Below are 24238 nucleotides of genomic sequence, written 5' to 3' on the forward strand. Positions count from 1 at the left end.
CGCATAATTCACAGCCACCACCAGCCATGAAAACAGCAGGAACTGGACACAAGCAAGAGAGAAGGGGTCATCAGATGAAGAAGCCCGTCAGCATCTCTCAGCACAAGCACAGGTCAACCTGGAATGAGGAACCACGATGCTCCTTAACCATTCCGACCAATCATCGAGGAGCACTTGCTTGGCAGGGAGTCAGATGATAACTATGAAATAATGTAGCATCAATGAAGCATAAGATTTGTGGCATTAGCAGTCCAAAGCCACTGTCTAAATTTCCTAGCAGTTCTGAGTTCTATCTCCCGTAACATCTACAGCCAAGCCTTTAGATCCTATTTTGCCTTCTTAATAAAGTAGGGGAGAGGGCTAACAGACACCAGGAGTGAAGCGTAACTCTGTAGAGTAGATTTAAAGAAAAATAATTATAAAACAAGATGGGTTGAAATACTGGCTTCATTTAACTCTTTTGATGAGGTAAGTTAATAGGGGTTACCTCTGAGTGGTTGCATTACACGTAAGTTTTATTTTCTTCTTTAAACTTTTCTATTTTTTCAAATCTCTACAATAAACATTTGTTATTTTTATAATCATAAACGTGTGGAATTTGTTTAAATAAAGCACATTTGATGGCAATTTTTACCAATGTGAAAAAAATTGTCCCTCTGATGCCTGCTTTGTGATGTTTAAAGGATCACCAGTGCCACACCACCCAAGACAGGCACATTTACACTCTAGCTAAGACCAGATATTTTACTTCCCAGCATGCTTTTCTGTCCCAGGTAGCTTTGAAAGAGTCAAGGAGTACCTGGGTGGCTCACTCGGTTGAGCATCTGACTTTGGCTCAGGTCATGATCTCACAGGTCATGAGTTCGAGCCCTGCATCAGGCTCTCGGCTGTCAGCGCAGAGCCCACTTTGGATCCTCTGTCCCCGCCCCCCCCCGCCCTTCCCCCACTCACGCTCTCTCTTTTAAACATGAATAAACATTAAATTAAAAAAAAAGAATCAAGAGGCTACTTACCTGCATCTCCACTTCAGCAGAATCCCCTCTCGGCAGCGCCCCAACCTCCAGTTCTGAGACACCTTCACCCGTTCCTTCACTGGGACATTGGCCATCCTGTGTGCAGACAGAACAGATAATCCAGTCACTACAACTCATTGCCAACCAGAGAAAATTCCATAGGCTTATGAGGTAGAACTTGGGAGTATCTGGAATATATCTAGATATAAGTGACAGGGTTAGGACATGAGAAAGGATTAACTTTTCTCTCTCCACACTGGGATAACCAAGAAAGCCAAGGAGAAGAGCCTGTCCTTTACAGTGTCTATAGTGATGCCAAAGCGATCTAATGGAGACAGGATAACAGTGCTGGAACTACTGGCTATCCATAAGGGAAAAAGTAAACTCTGACTCCTACCTCACACCATACAGAAAAATTAATTCAAAATAGATTTAAACATGAAATCTAAAACTATACAGCTGATAGAGGAAAATATATCAAGATATTTCTGCAACTTGGGGCCTGGGAAAAGGTCTCTTAAGACACAGAAAGCAATAGCATACAAGAAAACTCTAATGAATGAGACTTTATCAAAATTTAAAATTTTTGCTTACCACAATGAATATACACACCACATTCTGGGGGAAAATGTTCACAAAATATATATCTGACAAAGGGCTTATATCCAGAAAATACTAAGAAATTATAAATACATATGTATAACTGTATACATATGTATATGTATATATTGTATATGCATTTATATATGTATATATAATTATACACACACACACACATAAATATATATATATGCATATATATTTTTTGAAGGCCAGTAAGGAACTCTCCTACAATCTTGGTGGCAAAGCAAAATGGTAGAGCCATCATGGAAAAATGTCTGACAGTTTATTATAAATCCAAACATATACCTACTCTATGACCTAGCAAATACCCAGGAGAAAGCATACACCCACAAAAAGACTTGCACAAGAATGTTCACAGGAACTTTAGTAGTAAGAGCCCAAAGTTGAAAACAGCCCAGGCAGCCATCAGAAGAATGGCCAAATACCCCATGATGTATATTCATACAATGGAATGCTACTCAGCAATAAAAAGGAAAGTACTATTGATATACACAGTAATGTGGGTGAATCTCAAAAGCTGAATGAAAGCAACCTTACACAAAAGAGTTCATGTTGTATGATTCCATTTATGTGAAGGATATTGAGAAGGATTATTATCATGTGAAGGATATTGTGAAGCATTATTAAGAAGGATAACTAATCTATGGTGGAAGAATCAGAATAGTGATTACCACTGGGAACCCTACCACTGGGAAGGGGACTGACTGGGAAGAAACATGTAGAAACTTTCTGGAGCAACATTCTGTGTCTAAATCTTAAAGAGATTTGGGTTACACAGGTGTATATGCATTTGTCGAAAAATGCATCAAATGGAAAAAAAAATGCCCCAAATGATACACTTAAGATTAAAGTTTGAGCATTTTGCTGTATATAATATTAAGTTTATTTATTTATTTTGAGAGAAAGAGAAAGAGAGCACGTGAACAGGGGAGTGGCAGAGAGAGAGGAAAAGAGAGAATCCAAGCAGGCTCCGCACCGTCACGCTCTGCACTGTCAGCATGGAGCCCGATGTGGAACTTGAACTTACGAAACATGAGACCATGACCTGACCCGAAGTCAAACGCTTAACTGACTGAGCCACCCAGGAGCCCCTGTATATAAACCCATAAACTAATATATATACCAGTCAATTGTATGCATGCATACTGTAGTGTTTACAGGTGGAATGTACTGATATCTGCAACTCACTTTGAAATGCATGATAACACAAATACACTAAAATGTTCATTGTAGAATCTAGGTCGTGGGCATATAAGTGTCTGTGGAATAATTCATTCAACTTTGCTGTTTTAAATTTTTCATTTAAGAAAATGTTAGGGGTGTCAGTAGTACTTTCTGGGTGAGGAAAATAGAGCAGTCAGGAATACGAGAGCACATTAGCGTAGGAATGGTGTAGTCTGTGACTGGGTTGGAGTGGTAGGGGGATAGGGAGAAGAGCTCAAAGCCACTCTGAAAGTAAACTTTGGGACAGAATTCTGAAACTGTGGGCAAGAATTTGAAAATTTCATTTTAGGGGGCGCCTGGGTAGCTCAGTCGCTTAAGTGTCTGACTCTTGATTTCAGTTCAGGTCATGATCTCATGGTTCGTGGGATCAAGCCCTATGTGGGGCTCTGCACTGGCAGCATGCAGCCTGTTTGGGACTCTCTCTCTCTCTCTCTCTTTCTGCCCCTCCCTCACTCTCTAAACAAACAAGCATTTTTTTAAAAGAAAATTTTATTTTAGGCCCCCACAGCTCCCCTGTGTTTCCTTGGCCTGCTCCACTGGACAGTACAGGGTACACTGCTTGGGACACGGAGTGGTAACTACCAGGTGTATGGAGAAAAGAAGAGAGAAACATGCATTTCCTCCCGTCTCTGCTATGCCTTCACACTGACTACCCTTTACCAAAAGGCAGCCGTGAAGTCCTGCTTACAAGATTATGACAAATACAGATTAAAAAGGATAATTTTGGTAGGCAGAAAGAGAAGATACCTAATCCGTTTCTGGATAAATAATACTCTATCTACCTCCTGATCTCATCTCATTTGTTCATTTGTATAAACTAATTGTTTTTGATTAACAAAATGATACATCCACAGGGTAAAAAAAAAAATGCCAATAGACTGATAGATACTGTAGATGCATTTATATTGGTATGTATTTATACATATACCCAGTTTTTAATTTAAATTTTTTTTTCAACTTTATTTATTTTTGGGACAGAGAGAGACAGAGCATGAACGGGGGAGGGGCAGAGAGAGAGGGAGACACAGAATCGGAAACAGGCTCCAGGCTCTGAGCCATCAGCCCAGAGCCTGACGCGGGGCTCGAACTCACGGACCGCGAGATCGTGACCTGGCTGAAGACGGACGCTTAACCGACTGCGCCACCCAGGCGCCCCTACCCAGTTTTTAATTTAAAAAAATAGTACACTATTTTACTCATTGCTTTCTTCACTTAACAATACATCTCAGGAAGCCTTCCATATCAATACATTAAGATCCAGCTCATTCTCTTTAACAGCTGCATAGAATTCTATTGTGTAACTCAATCATCATTTGACCAGTCCTTTACTGATTCACATTTAAAGGGCTTCCAGACTTTAGCTATTATAAATACTGCTGTTATAAATGTCCTTATATCTCTATTTAGGTGTGAGAACCCCAAGCAGGCTCCACGCTGCCAGCGTAGAGCCCAACATGGGGCTCGAACAGAGGAACTGTGAGACCATGACCTGAGCCCAAACCAAGAGTCAGACACCCAAACTACTGAGCCACCCAGGTGCCCCGATATTTTTATTTCAGACCTTACTATGGAAAATCTTTCAGCATAGTAAATACAGTTTAGTTAATCCCATTGAACACTATTTAAAAAATGATTTAGAATGTTTCAATCTCTCTGGATCATAATTCCAAAGATAATTTATTTAACAAACATTTAATGTGGTGTTTATGATGTGCCAGGAACTGTTTTCATTTACCTAATGCTTTATGCATAGTAAGTATCAATAAGCATTTGTTGATAAAGCAATTGTACTTCCTGTATTCTATCCAATTAGAAGACGTCGGGGGAAAAAAAAAAGATGACATTGGAAATAAGCAATAAGCAAACTGGCTGATACTGCAATTTAAATACAGAATGCCAGAAATGACCCAAACTGATATAAACCAATATATAACAAACAAAGTAAAGTTTTAAAGTAAGGAAAGAAATCTCTACTTCATCAGTGCTATTGGGTTTGTATACCATGTTCCCAACCTATGAGAAAGAAGGAGGAGGAATATACATGCCTAGAAAGAACATGGGAAGTATATACTCTAAAATAGTTAACTGTGGGTAGCCAACTTCGGGTGTTTTATTTTCTTTGCATTTTTACATATTTTCCAATTTTTCTACAATGTAATATTTTGGTGAACAAGAAAATACCCATTAAAATAATAATGCTGGTGATAAAACTGGAAATCAATAGATTAAAAAAACTGATTTAGATTCTTACATCTCATAATAATATAATAAATCCTTGCAAAATGAAAGTGAATTTAAAATAGCTTTTCGGGGCTCCTGGGTGGCACAGTCAATTAAACTTCCAACTTTGGCTCAGGTCATGATCTCACCATTCATGGGTTCCAGCCCCACATCAGGCTCTGTGCTGACAGCTCGGAGTCTGAAGCCTGCTTTGGATTCTGTGTCTCCCTCTCTCTCTCTGCCCCTCCCTTGCTCATGCGCACTCTCTCTCTCTCTCTCTCTCAAGAATAAACATTAAAAAAAATTTAATAAAAAATAAAAGTTTTTTAACTGGAAGATTTTAAAGTGTTTAAATTTTATTTGTATTTACTTATTTTATTATTTACTTATTATTTTTTGAGAGAGAGACAGAGCGTGAACAGAGGAGGGGCAGAGAGAGAGAGAGAGAGAGAGAGAGAATCCAAAGCAGGCTCCAGGCTCTCAGATGTCAGCTCAGAGCCTCATGATGAGGGGCTTGAACCCACGAACTGTGACATCATGACCTGAGCGAACTTGGAAGCTTAACCAACTGGGCCACCCAGGCGCCCCTAAAGTGTTTAAATTTTAAATACTATCCCAAGTGGGGCACCTGGGTGGCTCAGTGGGTTAAGCGTCTGACTCTTGATTTTGGCTCAGGTCATGATCTCATCATTTGTGAGCGTCTGACAGCCCAGAGCCTGCTTGGGATTCTCTCTCTCCCTCTCTCTGCCCCTCCCTTGCTCATATTCTCTTTCTCTCTCTCTTTTCTCTCTCTCTCTCCCCCCCTCCCTCCCTCCCTCATTCTCTCAAAATAAATAAATAAACTTAAAAAAATCAACACTGGGGTGCCTGGGTGGCTCAGTTGGTTAAGTATCCAACTTCAGCTCGGGTCATGATCTGGCGGTTTGTGAGTTCAAGCCCGGCGTCGGGCTCTGTGCCAACAGTTCAGAGCCTGGAGCCTGCTTCGGATTCTGTCTCCCCCCGTTCTCTCTCTGCCCCTCTCCCACTCATGCTCTGTCTCTCAAAAATGAATAAATGTTAAAAAATAAATACATACATACATACATGCTGAGCAGAATGTTAAAGAGTTTAAAATGAAAACAACAGAGTATGGGAATATTAACAATTAATACTATAGGTACAAGTTGTACCTCTAAAACTTTTAAGGGGCAGATAAAGATTTACTGGAATTACATCCTGTCTCTAATACCCTGTCAACCATACCCAACAGCAGGTAAGAACAATCACATGGTGTCCATGTGACGAAACACTGGGGAAACATCCCACAACATTAACACATACACGCATATTAAACTAATTATTAAAGTGCCACTGCACATTTATTATTACATGGAAAAACCAGAAACTGGCTTTGGTTTGATAGAAAGGTTTGGGTTTGGTTATATATTGCTAGTAGCACACTGGTACAGTCTTTCAGAAAGGAATTCTGTCGAGAAAAATTGTTAAATGACAGCTTCTGACCCAGCATTCCCGCTTTGAGCACTAAATCACAAAGAAATAACTCAAAAGAAAAATATATTTTTACAAAGATATTTATAGTTGTGGCTATATATTTGAGCTAAAACCTGGAAATAGCCCAAATGTTTGTCTGTGGGGGAGACCAGTATACTAATGCAATGGAATATATTGCCACTAGAAATGACAAATGTGGGGACTGCAAAACATTTTGGAAATGACTATAGCAAGCAATGGTAATTTTAAAGCTAAGTCAAATTTATAAAGGTAGAGGTGAAGAGACACTACAGAAAATTATGTCTCTATAAACAACATGTCAGAAGAGGTAAATAGATGGTACTTTGGATATATATATATATATATATATATATATATATATATATATATATATCATAATATATTTCTGTATCTGTCTCTCACATAATTGTTGATAGTTAGGTCTCTCAATTTACCTTTAATTAAGAGTAGAATAAATGAAGTTGTGGGAAAAGCTCAAAAGGCACACTTAGGAAACTAAGATCTAAATCCCAGTTCTGCCTGTTACTAATTATAAAATTCTGGTTACCTAACTTCTCTAATGGTCAATATCTTCCCCCAAGAAATGAGGATAGTATTTCTTACAATTGTTGTTTTATTTATTTTTTTTACAATTGTGGTTTTAAAATGACAACTAAAACAAAGTACAATTGGTCAATTCTTTAAGTATAAGTATATGTAGTAGTTAATATCGATTAATGGTGTCTTCCCTGAAGCTAATTCAATAATCATTTATTTTTCTTCTAAATAATTTAATTACAACTATTAGAAATTGTTCTTCTAATGTCAAACATTAGTCCTCTTTCAGGCTGAATGATTAGGGTTTGGTTGTACACACGTTAAAGCTAAAATGTATTACTGAATTTGTCCATTGGGTGAATTCAGTCCCTGGTTTCTCACATTGCTAGAGAGCAACCCACACCACCAGGTGGATGAAGCACTAAGGAAAGTAAAAGACAGTTAATAGGATGGACCAAAAGAACTTAACTCTTAATGAGAAAGATTAGATTCCCTGTCAAATCTTATCTGCAAATCCCTCCCAGATATAAAAGAAGACATCCTGTGTAGTTAACCTCTCCTCTTGAGTTAGGTCTAATTTAATATGTGGAAGTGAAACCAAAAATTGAATATTCTGGATCATAGCAGGAAGGAGGCAAGGAGGAAAGAATCAATATATTTCCTGAACTGGGTTAAGGACAACACTTCTCTCTCTAGTCACTTAACTACCATTTAGTGACACTTTACTAAGGGTCAAAGCACTGCCCTGGGGGCCTGATCACAGCAGCAAGAAACTTTCAAAGTTGAACTTTAGAAGCTGCTACCAAACGGCAGGTGCAGATGTCCTCTCCCACAACGAAAGCCATAATCACAGTACTTGGCTCTGGCCCTTCAAATCAAATTTGACTTTTTTAAGCCACTCCTTTTGGCTTTGACTTGAGAAATAGTACCACTTTGTTGAAAGCCGCTTAACAACTCAGCTTTTTCATCCCTTTTGTCCATTCCATCATCTTTGATGGTTAGTTTCCCTAGCTGGTGGCAGGATCATATGTATATTCTTATTAGCACCTGAGAAATCGGAAGGAATAAAAAAAATCTTCCTCTGAAAACAGGTACCCCTCCCTCCCTGTGGGACCTGTCACAGTCCAGTCAAAGGGGTCGGCGGAACTAGGCAGCAGATGTGCCTGAGAAGACAAGAGCAGGTGCCCCTTGGAATTCTAGAAGGACCCTTGTTCCCCTCTTTGAAATGCTCTCTGGTTGGCTGTTTCTCCAACACACTTGCTAGTGTAAAGTGGGGGTGCTCCCCCCAAAACGATTAGTGCCCTGTAAATAAACCTCTCACGGGGCTGTTAACACTCAGGGGAAGCTCTAACCGGCCTGTGGGCCTGGTGGAACTTCCATTTTCCCAGCCCTCCTTCTCTTGCCTCAGGCTCATTTCCCACTTGTGCCCCCTCCCTCTCAGCTTTCCGGCAGGCACCATTATAGTTTGACTGCATTCCTGGGCGCATGACCTATTTTAAACAAAAACAACACAACACGCACCCATGGTAAGCTATCAGGCCCCTTAAAGTCTTGGCAACAAGTTGAGTCCAGAGGGACAGAAATTAATCTAGGCAGTTATCTGGAGTCCACTTTCATCTCACCTCTCCTCCTTCACACCCCAAACTCAAAGCAAATAAATAAACCTCGTCTGAATAAAAATGCCTTGGGGTGAGGGAGGGGGAAGTGCGGGGATATCGGAGAGGTCTTAAACCTGCACGGTCTCGAAGATCAGTAAACTCCTGGATCACAACTCAGTTTCCCTCCCTGCCCCATCCTGCAGTTTGGTTCCCTTTGAGACGCCACGGATGCTGCCGCCCTCATGACTGGCACGACTTCCGTAAGCACAACTACCTGCTGATTTGGGAATTGGGGAGAGAAGGGGACCTGTCCACAAATGTAGAGCAAGGCCATCTCGGGGTGCACTGGCTCAGGAGGGGAGACAGGGCTGTGCAAAATGATGCTCGGGGCTTGCACTTTTAACACTGTCTCTTGATTTATTTGATTTTGCTTTCCAGGAAGATTTTTTGCCTGCTGTATTGCGTATACCTACAAGTTCTTCTACCAATACTAAGAATTTGGCTTTAATATACAAGTCTGTCTGTCTTTCTTTCTCTTTCTTTCTTTCCTTCTTTCTTTCTCTTTTTCTTTCTTTCTAAAAACATAGTCCACTTTATTCTTCTTAAGCCACAGTGTATCATCTTTGGTTGTACAAACATCACTTGTTACAGTCTTGCCAACAGATCCCAGCTGGGGAGGGGGCAGTTAATCCACTGCCAAGAGTCCTGAGGGGTCCCTTTAAAATGGTAACACCCAGGATAGCACGCTAACACTGGGGGCAAGGGTGGTAGTACATCTGGCAGTGTACAAGAATTTAAACAGCCCAAGACAAGAAACTTCTAGCTCTTCATTTATACTTGCGTTAGACTAAATCCTCCAATGGCCTCAAAAACAGAGGTCTATCATTAAGATTTTTAAAAAATCAAAGAAAAATCATTATACCATATTAAACTGGTTACCCTTCTGGCCAGGAAACAGGGGAACAGCCCCGACACCCAGGGTGGAGTGAGATTGTTCCCTACAATGAGGACAGGACCATGCACGAGGAAAGCAAAGAGCAGACCCCACCAGTCCCTTGAAAGGCCTCCAAATGTCAACTCACCTTATTCATTCAACCTCACCTCCCATTGTCCCACACCATGCAAGTGAACTCCAGCCAAGTCCATCTCTTCTACCTTCGTTCCTACACCCACACCTTCTCCTATATTGCCGGCACCAGCCTACCTTGTCCCTGCCAAACGCTTGCCTCCTTCTTCTGGGCACCAGCTTACACCTCTACTTCCCTGAGTCCTGGAAACTGTCCTCTCCCCCTCGTGTGAACCCCCAGACTGAACCCCCAATACCCTAAACTGAGGCACTGTTAACTTTTTTCAGCTGTATGTCTTGTTTGGCCAATACGGTCATAAATTCTACAGGATCAAGTCTTAACCTCTTAGCACTTCTAAAGGTACATCCCAACCAGCACACTGCAGAGCAGTGGTATACCAGCAACCCTGAATAACTGTGCTATCAAACTTCAATTTATAGAATTCACTTTCATTCAACGCAAGATCCACACTTTCATGAAGATTGCTGTCAGACCAACCACTGAGCCACAATGTGGCCCATGACCCCATCTGCTGCAAATAAGATGAAGACTGTGTGTTTGCAGGAACGTATATGAACTTCACCTCAAAGGATATAAGAAAACAAGGTCAGGGCAGTAAATAGTTCACCAAACAGTAACACACCAGATGGTAAATAAGTAAATGCACAGGTTTTTCAACTTTCTAAAACTTGTTTTACAAAAAAAATTACCTTTTAATCCTTTAACGTACTACCAAAAATTCTCACAGCATACAAATGTCTTGGACACAAAAGGGGAGAACCCTGGGCCTAGCGTGATTGGTATTCTGATAGATACTGCTTAGGCATTTTTTACGTTAGTTCTCAAAAGTACAATTCTCCCTTTGGTAAGTCACACTCTCAACAATACCCGTAGCTTTTCAGGAGCCTGGACATGCTACCTTCTAGCTCCAAAGGCCCTTTGTAAAATGTATAATATACCACACCTTCAGGAATGCAACCAGAGCCCCCAAATTCTTATGCTAGAGAGGCTTGAAGGAAGGAACTTGAGCAGATAAATTACCTTAATGTGGTACCACATGTCAAAGCTGTCCAAAGAAGTTTCAGAAGCACTAGGCATAACACTAATTCATAACCCTGAGCAGAGGATTTAGGAATGTGTTCACACTCACATTCATTTCCTCCTACTATTGGTCAAGTTCTGTATTTGACCATGTATGCTCTCCAAGATGTTAAGAGATATTAAGCAGGTAGGAAAATTTTATGATCAAAACGCTTTAGACAACACTGACCGAAACAAAATTAAACAGGTCTCTCTATCACAGGACTTCTCAGTGCCTTTAATCTACCAGTGGGCACTGTGAACCCCTAAGAGAAGGGATGTGGAGCATAGCATTTCCTGCACTCATTTCATCACAGAATCAGTTTTTCAAGAATCCTGCAGCACAACTTTCAGAAAGGCTGACCTAGCAGTTTCTGAGAAAAAACAACAGCAAGAAAGATGCCACTATTTTTTGTGAACAGGCCGTCCTCTCAGTGAGTCATGAATTAGGCACTAGCAGCTTCACAAGTGGACTTTGTTCTCATACCTTGAGAATGACTTTTCCCTGGGCTCTCCATCTGAAATGTAAGGAATAATTACACTGCTCTGCTTCTCAGGGTTGTTTTTTATTGTTTTTAATCTTGCAACTGTGTTCCATATTAATCACTAAAACAGGTTCCCAGCCCAAGTAGCCAGGCTTGAAAATCCCTGGTGCCCTTCCAGCCTGGATGAAGGGATGGAAAGAACATGAACCAGACGCCACCCAGCAAGTTTTTACATCTCTAGTTTCTAGGCCATTATGATAAAGTCAAACTACAGCCAAGATAATGGATAAATGAGAGGTTCTTCTTTAGTAACTCACATCTAGACAGAGGCCCCTCTTAATGCACACACAGCACCCGTATCTGACTCTCGACCCACCTTTTCAATCATGGACTTCCTGAAAAAAAATAATGCAAAGCAACATGGGAGGTCAAAGCTGGAGCTACAGGAAAGAAAGAAAAAGATGTACTGGAAGAGGACTATTTCCCTTTCTCTGCAGGGAAAGAACCCATTACGAGCTAGTGAACAGGGGGAAATACCATTCTTTTTGGTGAAAAAGCTTTCCAGGAAAAGTATCTCAACATATTTACTATAAAACAATTTAATTTCCCTGTCCCATCACCTGCCACCCCATCCCCATTCCCCCCAAAAAGCCCACAGATTGTGGATTTCCTCTCATTCTTGGCAGAGTTACCAGAAGAAATATAATACCCCCTTCGGACTGCTCCCAACAGCTGCTAGAACAAGATGGGGAGCTGGGGGTAACCTTCCTAAGCTGCCTCTAAAAATGACCATTCCCCCTGCCAAACCATGCAGCCAGTGAACATAAGACCTCTCTTTCTCTACTTTCTTAAAGCCGAGACCCCAAACGCCGCAGTGTCCCCTAGTCAAAAATACTTGCCTCCACCCATCTGATCCCCTCAACTTGACTATAAGCTGAAACTTCTACAGTCAGTCACCACTCTGTTTCTTCCCTAACAGGCATTTTCTTGAAATAATTCTCTACTTCACAGGACTAGTATCCTTTATTTGTTTGCTTAACCCACCAATTTCCAAGTTTGGATTTTTACCAAATTCCAATTCGGTGTAATTTCCTTGTCTCTGTTCACCTCCCCAGTACCACATGCCTTGTACACACACACACACACACACACACACACACACACACACACACACACGCCCCTCCTTTCAGGTCAAGAGCCTTGCAAAACAAAAGTGTAGGAACAAATTCAGCAATGACTACACTGTATCCCAGCCCTTTTGCCCTACCCCAACATCATCACACACTAAATGTGCTTCGGTTCTGTTAGGAAAGCCCCAACACCAGGCAGCAGAGAGACTTCCAGTTAGTCTTCGGCCTCTCAGCTGAGACCACCAACAAAGAAGTTCATGAATGTCAACTGGGGGCAGAGGCAATATCTCTCTCTGCCGAGGAGAAACTGGATGGAGCCTCCAGCATCATTCCCCAAAGGTGACAGCCGGGGTTGAGTGAAGACCGTGAAAACTGTACAAGAGCTGGAGGAGAAAATATAATGTAAGGAATGATTTGGAATCAGGGGCAGAAGAAGGCGGAGGGATGAACTGGCTGACCCCAAATGTCTTTTCCATCTCTAACTCCTATGATTCTTTGACCTCCAATTTTGTGCTGCAGACAAGGAATGGAAAGTCAACAGACGTGGTGATGTTTTGAAAGAGCCTGGCAGTCTGCTCTTGTCATTTAGTGGCCTTTGCATGTATTTTTTAAGGTGTCTCTAAGCCCTGTCTTCATTTCACAGTTGTCACCTTTCTCAGCAATTTGAGCTCATGTCAAATACCAAAAAAGAAGGAGAAGAAGAAAGAATGTACTGGCAATTAATTGTGGGCTAAAGAGGGGCAGGCCCATTGGGTGGCCCAGACTTCCAGGGAGGGCAATGTGGATGGTTTGGATATAATGAAGAACTGACTCAAAGTTGAGACAAGGCAGCTAAACACTAACAAGAGGTAAATTCTTTCTCCAGATAGTCTCATCCTCCGCTTTAGATACAGCTCAGGCGTTCACATGATTCAGGATTCATGAACATATTCTTAATTAGTACAACCACCTTGTTTCAGAGTTCCATCTGAATCCTGTTCAAATCTAAACAAGACTGCTGAACAGAAAGGACAACCAAATCTTTGGATTCTCAACCTCACCTGATGGTTGATGCACCTGAGATAAATTCTGGAACTTAGCAAAAATGTGTTCCTGTGGATCAAAGTGAAGGATATGCCAATTTTCACTGAAAATTCAATACTTGGCTTTGTCCTCATTTTTTCCAACAGTTGACCTCATCTTAAATTTTCAAAATGTACTGGTCTTAAGAAGAGTCTGCCTAAATACTCCCTGTTCTATCGTTATGACTCGTAAACAGAACTAATCCAATGCCAGGGTCAACCCAGAGTTAAGGTTGTCACACAAAGGTAATTTTACACCAAACACTCCAAAATGTTTTTTTTCAAAGACCTGTACGCTTCCTCAGTAACCTCATTGTCAGTTTGATTTCAGCAGCTCACAACCTTTACCTAAGGTGAAGGTACCAGACACAGAAAATTCAAAGTATGATGTATTGAAATATTTTCTGAGATCGCATTCCAATAGGAATTGCTCATCTTAGAAACGGTGAAGACTTTGGGTTTCTCCGTGTTTCTGCCTTGAATGCTAGAAAATTCATCCCCTACTATTCCAGTTTTACAAGACTGTAAAGGATACAAGCAGCTCTATATTCTCAAGGTCTTGGAGGAAAAGACCTTCCATTCTTCCAGTTTGCATTTGGAGATGCTAACTGTACTAAGCCTGCTTCCACAGGTGTATTGTTTTATTTATCTTAAAAAGCACGTAAACTGAACTCGACTTTTATTGACTCAACAAAACCATCAAATATAAGGCCTTTTCAAAACGACTACAGTTAAATACATCCACCTATGAAACTTTTCAGTCAACTAGAGAACAAGTAAGGGACGCCCCTTCCTAGGCAAGGCAGAAAGGTGAAGGAGAAAGCCTAAGCTACTTTAAGTTGCTAATTGTTTTCTGAAAATCGCTGTTTAGACCTTAAATGTAACCAGGCAGCAATGCCTTCTCCAGGTCAGAGTTAGGAAAGGAAACTTTATGCTTTCTGGGCCAAAAAAATGCTCTTAGGTGCAATCATTTTAAAACAAACAAACACACTCTGCTTATCTGTGTCCATCTTCCCACTCTGGACGTTAATCATCACTGAAATAGATACCCCGTTCCCCAGCCTCAAAGAGCTCCAAGCCTGCAAGACCCTGGCTGAGGAATGAATATACATGCCAGGGCAAACGCCTCAGAGCCTCACTTCCTAAACACCTATTGTTCATTCTAGGCAATTCTACCACAAGCAAATGCAAGAGAGCACCCAGGCATTGCTCAAAGGATATTTAAAATGAAATTCAAGTTTGAAAACATACTGGACTTAATTTGGGAGGAATTAAGATTGGCAAAAGTATTTTTAAAACCCCCACAGATGTACATACACAGGTATATTTTATTCTTTCTGTTCTCGGCTCGTTAACATTTTCACTATTCGAACTTGCAGACAGTATCTCTGCTCGTCCACCTGTCATATAGTCTGTCTACTTCTTGCTTTCAACCTTCATTATAAACTGACAGGGTTAAATTTCACTGTTTTGTTCGTGAAGACTAAACTAAGTTAGTTTTCCTCCTACTCTTCAGGGAAAATTTAAAAGATTCCTATATGAAACATTTCCTTTATTTTTATATTGAAGATCTTTCTATTCCCCCAGGCTTCATAAAACCTTCAAACGAAACTGATTTTAAACCAGATGACTGACTCAAACTGTCTTTGTGCTCACTTTTTTTTTAAAAAGCTCAGGATCCCTACCCATGTTCACTGTTTGGGCAAGAGGCCTAAAGGGAAGCAAATTATTTGTTTGTGGTTTTAAAGTGACCAGAATGCCTTCAAGCACAAGTATAAGACCATTAACAAATCACAAGGAACCACAGCAGTTCATCTTACTCAACAAAGCTATGATCAGGTTAGGAACAGCCAAACTGAATGGGACTTGCCCTGGGCCGGAAGGTCAGTAAACCTTAGCAATTTGTGTTTCTGACCATCAAGAGGCTCTCCAGCAGGGAGTGCAGACCCTAGGCCCACAGGTTGTGCTGTCATGCTTCCAAAAACATTCCGGACAGGTGACAGAAACTAAGCTGTGTGTGTGTATGTGTGTGTGTGTGTGTGTGTGTGTGTGTGTTTCCCCCCACTTCCTGTCTGTAAGCAGCACCGCCAATTCAAACCATCTCCACTTTTGCTATATACAGACTGATGAGAGGAGAAACCAGGCAAGTAAAAAGTTCCATTTTACGACAATTTCTCGAGTGCCTACTGTGTGCCGAACACTGCTCGTGCTTACACATGAATACGTTTAAGCCTCATTTTACTGGGTAGGCCATTCCTGTTCTTAGAGATGATAAAACTCAGGCCGGTGAGTTTGTGTAACGTGTGAGAAAATGAAGTTTCGTGTTGTGCTCATAGAAATATCCCACTGTCCAGTCTGCAGTTAATTAGCCCAAACCATCAACTATAGTCCTGCCACTATCCAAGCAGCCATAGTCTCTTTATACTTTGGGCCCAGGCTCCCTGATGCCCTACGAGGACTGGGCTGTGTGCTGTCTCCCTCCAGGGATGACAACCACCTCTCTTGGTGGCTTATCACGCCTCTGCAGCTGTCCAGAAACAGACCACACTGGTAAACATTCTCTCCACCTGCTGTAACCCACATAACTTCTTCCCTCAACTCAGAAAACACGAGCGGTGACCCTGCTCTTTATCAAGTCTGTGGTAAAACAACTTCCCTAGAATGTCGGAGATACCTCATCCCAGGACACAGGCAAGAAATCAAAACACACATGGCTAATAAATAATAAAGCCATATTACTTGACAGTCTCAAAGCAATTTATACTACAAACTCATTTCATTTTGTTGTTAGTGCTTACAAATGAACACTCATTCTCATAATCTCTCTTTAGACCATTGGAAAAAGAAGGAAAACTGAACATCAATTCTTTCATTCATTCATTTAATCTCTCTAAGGAAAGAAAGCTAAGCTTTGCCTTAGCTGGCTTGGGTTCCCTTAAAGGTCAACTGATAATTTTTTTGAAAGAATTCTTCTTTTTTTTTAAATATTTTTAAATGTTTGTTTATTTTTGAGAGAGAGAGAGCGAGCGAGAAGGGGAGGGGCAGAGAGAGAGGGAGACACAGAATCTGAAGCAGGCTCCAGGCTGTCAGCACAGAGCCTGACACAGGGCCCAAACCTACGAACAGTGAGATCATGATCTGAGCCAAAGGCGGACGCTTAACTGACTGAGCCACCCAGGTGCACCGAAAGAATTTTTCTTATAAGAAACAAAGCTACAAGACCACATGCCAAAAAATCCCAAAGAATCATTATCATCATACTATGTAACCAATTTGACAACTGGATAACCAGACAAAATCATACTAGAATAAAAGTTAAGCAAAATGATCAGGTTCAAAATTTACAAGAGATTATAGTAATCTTATACATCATTAATAATACCCAGTTGGAAAACATACTGGAAAAGAGACTGCATTCACAAAAAAAAAAAAAAATGCATAACACATTTAAGAATACTTAGGAATAAATTTAACAATAGATATATAGGAACTTTACATTGAAAACCACAGAAACTTTTGAAGAGGCACAGAATTTTTTTGCTGGGGAGTTGGCTGGGAGTGGAGACATGACACACATTAAAAAAAAAAAAATCCACAAGGAGGGGTGCCTGGGTGGCTATTTCAGTTAAGTGTCTGACTCTTGATTTCAGCTCAGGTCATGGTCTCACAGTTGGTGAGTTTGAGCCCCACATCAGGCTCTGTGCTGACAGCATGGAGCCTGCTAGGGATTCTCTCTCCCTCTCTGCCCCTGCCCTGAGTGCTCTCTCTCTCTCTCTCTCTCTCTTAAAATAAATAAATAAACAAACAAACAAGTTTTTTAAAATCCAACAAGGATAATATAACCTTAACAGATATGAGACTCTACCAAAAAGCAACAATATTACAATAGTATGAGATGGAAAAATATACCTGTGGAATAAAATGGAGTTCAGATGTACATACATACACACACACACACACACACACACACACACACACACACACTTAATAATTGGCAACATAAGCTTTCTAAAACAAAGGGAAGGAGCATTATTTAACAAAAAGTATAGTAACAACTAGGCAGTTGTTTCGGGAGAAAAAAAAAGTTGAATTCACCCTTGCCCCTAAACAAAACTGATATTGATGGAAGTGTTAACTATTTTTAAAAATCAAATTGTAAGAAAGCCAGCAGAATATCAAAATGATTTATCTGGTCTGTGGAAAAATTGTAAATTTCTCAGCTTTGGGGTAAAAGAAGAAAAAAAAATCACAAAAGACTGAAAGATTCTGATATACTGAAGTGTAAAACTTCTATACACTAAGATAGTAAAGTAAAAAGGACTGGGGGAAATATTTGCATCAAAGATAACAGATGAGAGCCTAGGATCTATGACCCACAGGATTCCAAATTTATGAGAAAAACATCAAGACCCCAATAATAAATGGGCAAAGACTAGATACAGACAATCTCACAGGTGAAACAAACACATGGGAAAATATTTATTGGGGTCAGTGGTTAAAAAAAAAAGCAAAATCATAAAACAACAAAACTTTGAGACACCATCGTATGCCCACTAAAATAGCAGAGTTTTTAAATTTTCACATGAAATTGGTTAATCCTTCTTTGCTGGTGCCGCTGTAACTTGGTACAATTTTACAAACCATAACCTTTGATCCATGAAGCCAATCTTGAGCGACATATGTATGGTATGTAACATATGTCAGTAAAGCTATCACCCAAAAATGCTTTATTCATTATCTATAATAGCAAAAAGCTGGACACATCATGAAAGTTTAATATTAGAGGAATGTTTTTAATCTCCGTTTTGGTAGAGTCCACAAACATTTATTATGCACCTATTTTGTCAGGATCAGTAAGACAGCAACTGAGGGATGGGTGGGGGGTTATGCAACTGAAAAGTCATTTTAAATCATGAGTAGTTGTCTAAGGTGGTGGTATTATAGCTCTTTATGTTTTAAAAACTTTCTTTAATGTTGTTATACTGTTTCATAATTACCGTTTTGGAAACCCATAGTGGATGCAGTTAGGTGCAGTCTGAAAGCTTTTACTCACCCAATGCTATATATTTTCTTCCCTTCCTACTTAATAGCTCAGGTGGTTCAAAGTTTTCCACGCACAGGTCTCAGATCCCACCCAAAACAGGTCAAAATGCAATACCAAACAAACCTTCGTATACCACCTACACCTAATCCAGTCCCCTGCCATAAGCAGGCACCCCTTTTTGTGTGTTCTGCCTGTATCAAGCCATAAACTATGGGTGACACTTGGAGCAGGGGCCTTGTCAGGTCTGAGCCCTTTTCTCCACATTCGATTCCATTCGAGCCCTGCAGCCCAACAACCTTCAGAAGAGGGTGAGCGGATGAACGTCCGTCCACAAAAACGTTCTGACAGACCACATGGCGGACATGGGTCCTACACCTGGACCAGAGGAGGCGTGCGAAGCCTCAGGCCAGCCCGGCTCGTGGGGAGCTGAGGAACCAGGACAGTCACCCTCTTAGAGGGAAGACACGATTACAAGCTGAAGGCAGTGCTTAAGACGGGCTAATTGTGAGAAGCCGCCCAGCGAGGGTGCCGACTGTGGGATGCTCACGGGAGGCTTCTCGGATGGGGGCCTCCGACAGGAGAGGGGCTCTTGGGGAGGGGTCCGGGCACAGGCCGGGTCCGGGCCTCGGGCGGCGTTCGGGGTGCGACACAGCCCCGGCCGACCAGGCCGCGGCGCCCCGCCCTTTCCCGGGACGCCGGCCGGCCCGGGGCGGGGAGCGGGCGGGCGAGCGGGCGCTTACAGGTCGGTGCCGAGCCGCGTGAAGCCGGAGTTGAGCGAGGCCCGGGCTATCCGGCGCCAGAGCAGGTCGCAGCTGGTGAAGCGCCGCAGCCAGCGGCACACCTGCGCCAGGCGGCCGAGGGCCCGCATGTCCAGGTAGGAGCAGATGAGCAGCAGCAGCTCCTCCGGCAGGCGCAAGAGAGCGGGCCCCGCAGCGGGGCGGCCGGCCGGCTCCCGGGCCGCCGCCTCCTCCTCGGTCGCCGCCGCCATGGCCTCCCCCGCCGCCCCAGCCCCCGCGATGCAGCCCCAAGCCTGACCCCCTCGTCCCTGTGCTCTCCCCGGCCTGGCGTCCTCCCGCCGCCCAGGCCTGACCCTCCATTCCTCCTTCTTGCCATCACCTCTTCCTCTGGCCTCCTTCCCCGCCCCTGCGCTCCCCGCATCTCCGCGTACGATCCTTCTCTCCCTTTCCTCCACGCTTCCGCAGCCCTCTCCTTCCTCCCCCGGGCCTGCGCTAGTTCCCGCCTCGGCCCCCAGCCCCGCTGCCTCCTTCGCCTTCTGCGGCCCCGGATTCCCTTCCGCCCCGCTTCCTCTTCCGCCTTGCCCCGCTCCCGCTTTTCCCTTCCCCTTCCCCTTCCTTCGCTTCCCCCTCGCGACCCTCCCTTCCTGCAGTTTCCTCGCCTCCCCGCCCTCGCCCTCGCCGGGCCCGCAGTTCCCGGGCGGCCCCGGGTGGCCCTGGCTGCCCATGAGCGGCCGCGGGCCCGGCCCGACGCAGAGCCGAGCCGGAGCCGCCGCCGCAGCCGCCCCGGGAGGAGGCGACACCATGTCGGACCGGGTCACATGGGGGCGGCGCGGGCCGAGGCCTGGACCCGCCCCTCACACCCGCGGCCCGTGGAGCCGCTGCGGGGTGCGGGCCGGCCCAGGGAGCAGACCCCCTCCCCCATCGGCCTGGCCGCCGGGAGCGCTGGGTGGAAGCACATGCATCCACCCGTCTGGCATGTGAGGCCCTCCAAGGGCCAGCGAAGGCCCCAAGAAGAGCTTCCGCCTTCCACGAATCTGCCTGTTTGGAGCCTCTGCCCTCAAGAAGCATCCATTTGGGTGGCCTCCCTTCCCTGGGAGCCATCCTCTTCCTTGAGCGATGCCTCCTTTCCACAGGCCACCTGCTACTGCCCCTGCCCCGTGAAACCGTAGCCCTGGAACTTGGCACATTCCTTAGCCCTGGTCCTCCTGCAGGGTAGGAACCGGGTCCTGATAGTGAGTTGGGATTTTAGATCCTGAGTCCATAACTCCCCAGCCATGTTATCAGGAAATGGCAAAGCTAGGGCTTCTTACTAGTCACCACAAAAGTGCAAGTGGATTCTGCCAAGGTCACCCAGGAGTCCTTCCCCCACACCACCCACTCTTGTGGGTGAATTCCATTCACAAGGGCACCAACCTGAAAGGAGAGCTAAGAAAAACCAACTAAAGTCTGGAAATGCTCTCTGACATGACCCACGCTAGTCACATGTGGCTATTGGGCATTTAAAATGTGGCTAGTCCAAATTGAGGTGTGGTGTATGAAATAGACACCAGATTTTGAAGACTTCTAGGAGAACAAGAATGAATTATCTCGATATTTTTATATTACATGTTGAACTGATGACATTTTTGACACATTGGGTAAATAAAATGTATTTTAATGTAACTAGGTAACTTAAAATTATGCATGTGACTTGCATTTGTGGCCCCAATTGTTTTTCTTTCCTCTTTTTTTAAATTTTTTTTTAATGTTTATTTATTTTTGAAGGAGAGAGAGGCAGAGCAGGAGCAGGGGGAGAGCAGAGTAAGAGAGAGACACAGAATCCGAAACAGGCTCCAGGCTCTGAGTTGTCCACACAGAGGGGGCTCGAACCCACAAACTATGAGATCATGACCTGAGCCGAAGATGGAGGCTTAACCAACCGAGCCACCCAAGTGCACCCCCCCCCCAATTGTTTTTCTATAGCACAGCACTGGGCTAGGCAGCCAAGATTTGGGAGGGAGGAAGATGACTATCCCTGTATATCCTGTACCCCAAATCCTGTTTCATTTTGTATTTACGTCTTAAGACCCATTTTCAGGGAGCAAGAATTAATGAGAAATCATTCAATTATTCAATACCTAGTATAGCCAAGGGAGACCTAGGAAAGCTACTACATTGCATTTTGGTGCTGCAGAAGCATCATGTAACAAGGTCAGACCGGAATCTGGCTCTGCCCTAGAATTACTTTTTGATCTTAGCAAAACAACAACAAAAAACCCCACCTATCTTGGCCTTTTAGTGTTCTCAGTTTATAGTGGAGATAATGCCTCTGCCTTACTTTCGAGGGATAAATGAGATGATCCCTGTAAAATGCTTTGAACTCCTCTAAGAAAATTCTCAATAATAGTTACAGGTCAAATCCTGTTACAAAAAAAAATACCCTTACAAAAAAAAAAAAAAATACAACAAAGGCTTTGTGTTGAAAAGATTCCCAAACTCCAACCAGTGGTTTACTTCATAAAAGAAATATTTGATATGACGTTTCAGTACAACTAAGGAATTTAGACCATCTCTTAAAGATCATTATAGAGAAATTTATTTATTCACAGGTTAGAAGGCTATTGAGGTAGGAATGCTGCAAATTGAGGTAATGACATCAACTCAACATTTATTGATTTTGCTACATTTGTGTACTGTGAGCCACTGTGGAAGGAAGACCCAGATGAATACAGCATATGGTTCCTACATTTTGTGTTCAGAATTGTGTTAGACGTGTTTGTAACTTCTTACTCTTTAACTATTTTTTAACCATTCCTCTGCAAAGCTGAGAGTTTTTCCACATGACCTAGTTTTTATGGGAGTATTAAAGGCACAAAAAATTATTTCATTAACCCAACATAAGTCAGTGTTAAAATCCACCCTCACACAAACGTAACTTACTCTTCACCCTATGTTACCTTTATTGATGGAAAAATTAAACTATCACTTAAAAACATTAAGTCACCCTCTTTCACATGCAAGCTAGAGATCAAGTGAGCTGTTTGAACTGGAATTTATGGTGTAATGATTTACCATACATACATACATATATACATAAAAGCCAAAGTTACTCAGTATGGAGAAAGGCAAAGCGAAAATGGGAAATGGGCATATAATCTGTTATGTGGTGGTAATGTGTACCCCTAAAATCCTGAGCATAAAAAACAAGAAACAAAAAAAACAAAAAACTATAGTCTTAACTCAGAGAGGTAGCTAGATGTTTTATTCTCAAAATTTTGGGGCAGTGCGGGGGGTACTGAATACTTTTTAAAAAATCAACTATGGCTGAAAGATGGGTTTATAATGAAAGTAAATGAGTGTGGAGCCTATTTGGGATTCTCTCTCTCTGTCTCTCTCTCTGTCTCTCTGTCTCTCTGTCTCTCTCTCTCTCTCTCTCTCTCTCTCTCTGTGCCCCTATGTGTGCATGCTCTCTCTCGCTCGCTCTTGCTCTCTCACTCTCTCTCTCTAAAAAATAAAAAGGATTTTTAAGATATAAATCTCTTTGTGTATGTCCATGTAAGTGACATGCACAGTAGCAATTATTGCTGTGGTAGGTAGAACATAACGTATGCTTAGGTTTGTAAAAACACTAGAATTGTGTGTTCTGTCCATTCTCATACACATAGGTAGCAGTTTCAGACAGGAGCCCATGTACCCACTGGTGAAGCACTCAGAGCCCCAATCTTTAACTTTAGGAGTGAGCAAATTTAACAGGGAAATTAATCTGAGATGAATTAGAGAGAAAGAGATTATTTTGTGAATGACAGTTTTCAATGTCAAACACTGGCTCAGATGCTCACCATTATTCCTGTTTAATAAGAGCTTATATTTATTAAACACTATTTATCAAGCACTATTATAAGAGCTTTCCATGTATTGTCTTATTCCTATCAACAGTCACATGAGGAAGATGCTATGAACCCAGTTTTTTGCAGGAGATGAGACTAAGACCTGTGGTCACATGGTTCCTAAGTGCCAGTCTACCCCCAAAGCTATACTCTGAACCATGCCTATGCCATACACAGCAGAAAATGAAATAAGGCATTGAATTCAGGGTCCTCTAAGATCCCTTGCAACTGATAAAGACACACTTAATAATATTATACTTTACCTCTGACCATCAAGCAGTTCTGGTTTCTAAGTAAAATCTGCTTCTAAGCATTAAAGTAGCTCCTTTCATATCTTCATTATTTTTTTTATTTAAATAATTTTTTAAGTTTATTTATTTTGAGAGAGAGCACAAGAAGTGGAGGGGCAGAGAGAGAGCGAGAATCTCAAGCAGGCTCTGCAGGGTCAGCATAGAGCCTGATGTGGGGCATGAACCCACAAAACTGTGAGATCATCACCTGAGCCAAAATCAAGAGTAGGATGCTTAACCAACTGAGCCACCCAGGTACCCCTCGGTTATTTTTTAAGAGTTAACTATGTGGACCAACAACCTCTTAGTGATATTCATAGTCTTTCTGCAAAACTTCAAAGGGATTTGTAGGAACTAATCTATCCTGCAAAAAGAACATTTAACCAAAGTTTAATAATTTGCTTCATTTTTTTCTGTTAAATATAAGTAATGATGTATGTATGGCATATATTACAGGAGCCTTTTTTGTAAATTTATCCTTATTTGTAAATTTGCAAACAGATTTTGTGAAGTGATGTTAATAATGGTTATTTCTATGCCATATGATCTAGTAATTCCACTAGGTATTTACCCAAAGGAAACAAAACACTAATTTGAAAAGATATATGTATCCCTATGTTTATTTCACCATTATTTACAGTAGCCAAGATATGGAAACAACCTGAGTGTCCATCAATAGATGAAGAAATAAGGAAGATGTGGTGTATGTACACACACACACACACACACACACACACACACACACACACA

General features: G+C 42.3%; 1 protein-coding gene and 1 long non-coding RNA gene across 10 annotated transcripts in view; one reads left to right on the forward strand and one right to left on the reverse strand.

The window, feature by feature from the left end:
• The window catches only part of FBXW4 (F-box and WD repeat domain containing 4), an 81448-nt gene extending 61189 nt beyond the window's left edge, over nt 1–20259 (reverse strand). For 3 of the 9 annotated variants that reach the window (XM_040486229.1, XM_040486230.1, XM_040486227.1), the window contains exons 1-2: nt 19336–20253; nt 1014–1109 (exon numbers count right to left, since the gene is read on the reverse strand). In XM_040486229.1, coding sequence (XP_040342163.1) covers nt 1014–1109; nt 19336–20135 — 896 coding nt within the window. In that variant the 5' untranslated portion in view covers nt 20136–20253. Of the gene's footprint in view, nt 1–1013; nt 1110–19335 lie in introns of all 9 variants that reach the window. The other 6 variants (XM_040486223.1, XM_040486222.1, XM_040486231.1 and 3 more) reach the window with 6 other exon arrangements.
• The window catches only part of LOC121037141 (uncharacterized), a 13531-nt gene continuing 8651 nt past the window's right edge, over nt 19359–24238 (forward strand). The window contains exon 1 of the long non-coding RNA XR_005793628.1: nt 19359–19469. This is a non-coding gene — a long non-coding RNA (uncharacterized LOC121037141). The remainder of the gene's footprint in view (nt 19470–24238) is intronic.

This window comes from Herpailurus yagouaroundi, unplaced genomic scaffold, assembly GCF_014898765.1.
Source record: "Herpailurus yagouaroundi ecotype Mexico unplaced genomic scaffold, PumYag 163, whole genome shotgun sequence".
Classification (NCBI taxonomy): Eukaryota; Metazoa; Chordata; class Mammalia; order Carnivora; family Felidae; genus Herpailurus; species Herpailurus yagouaroundi.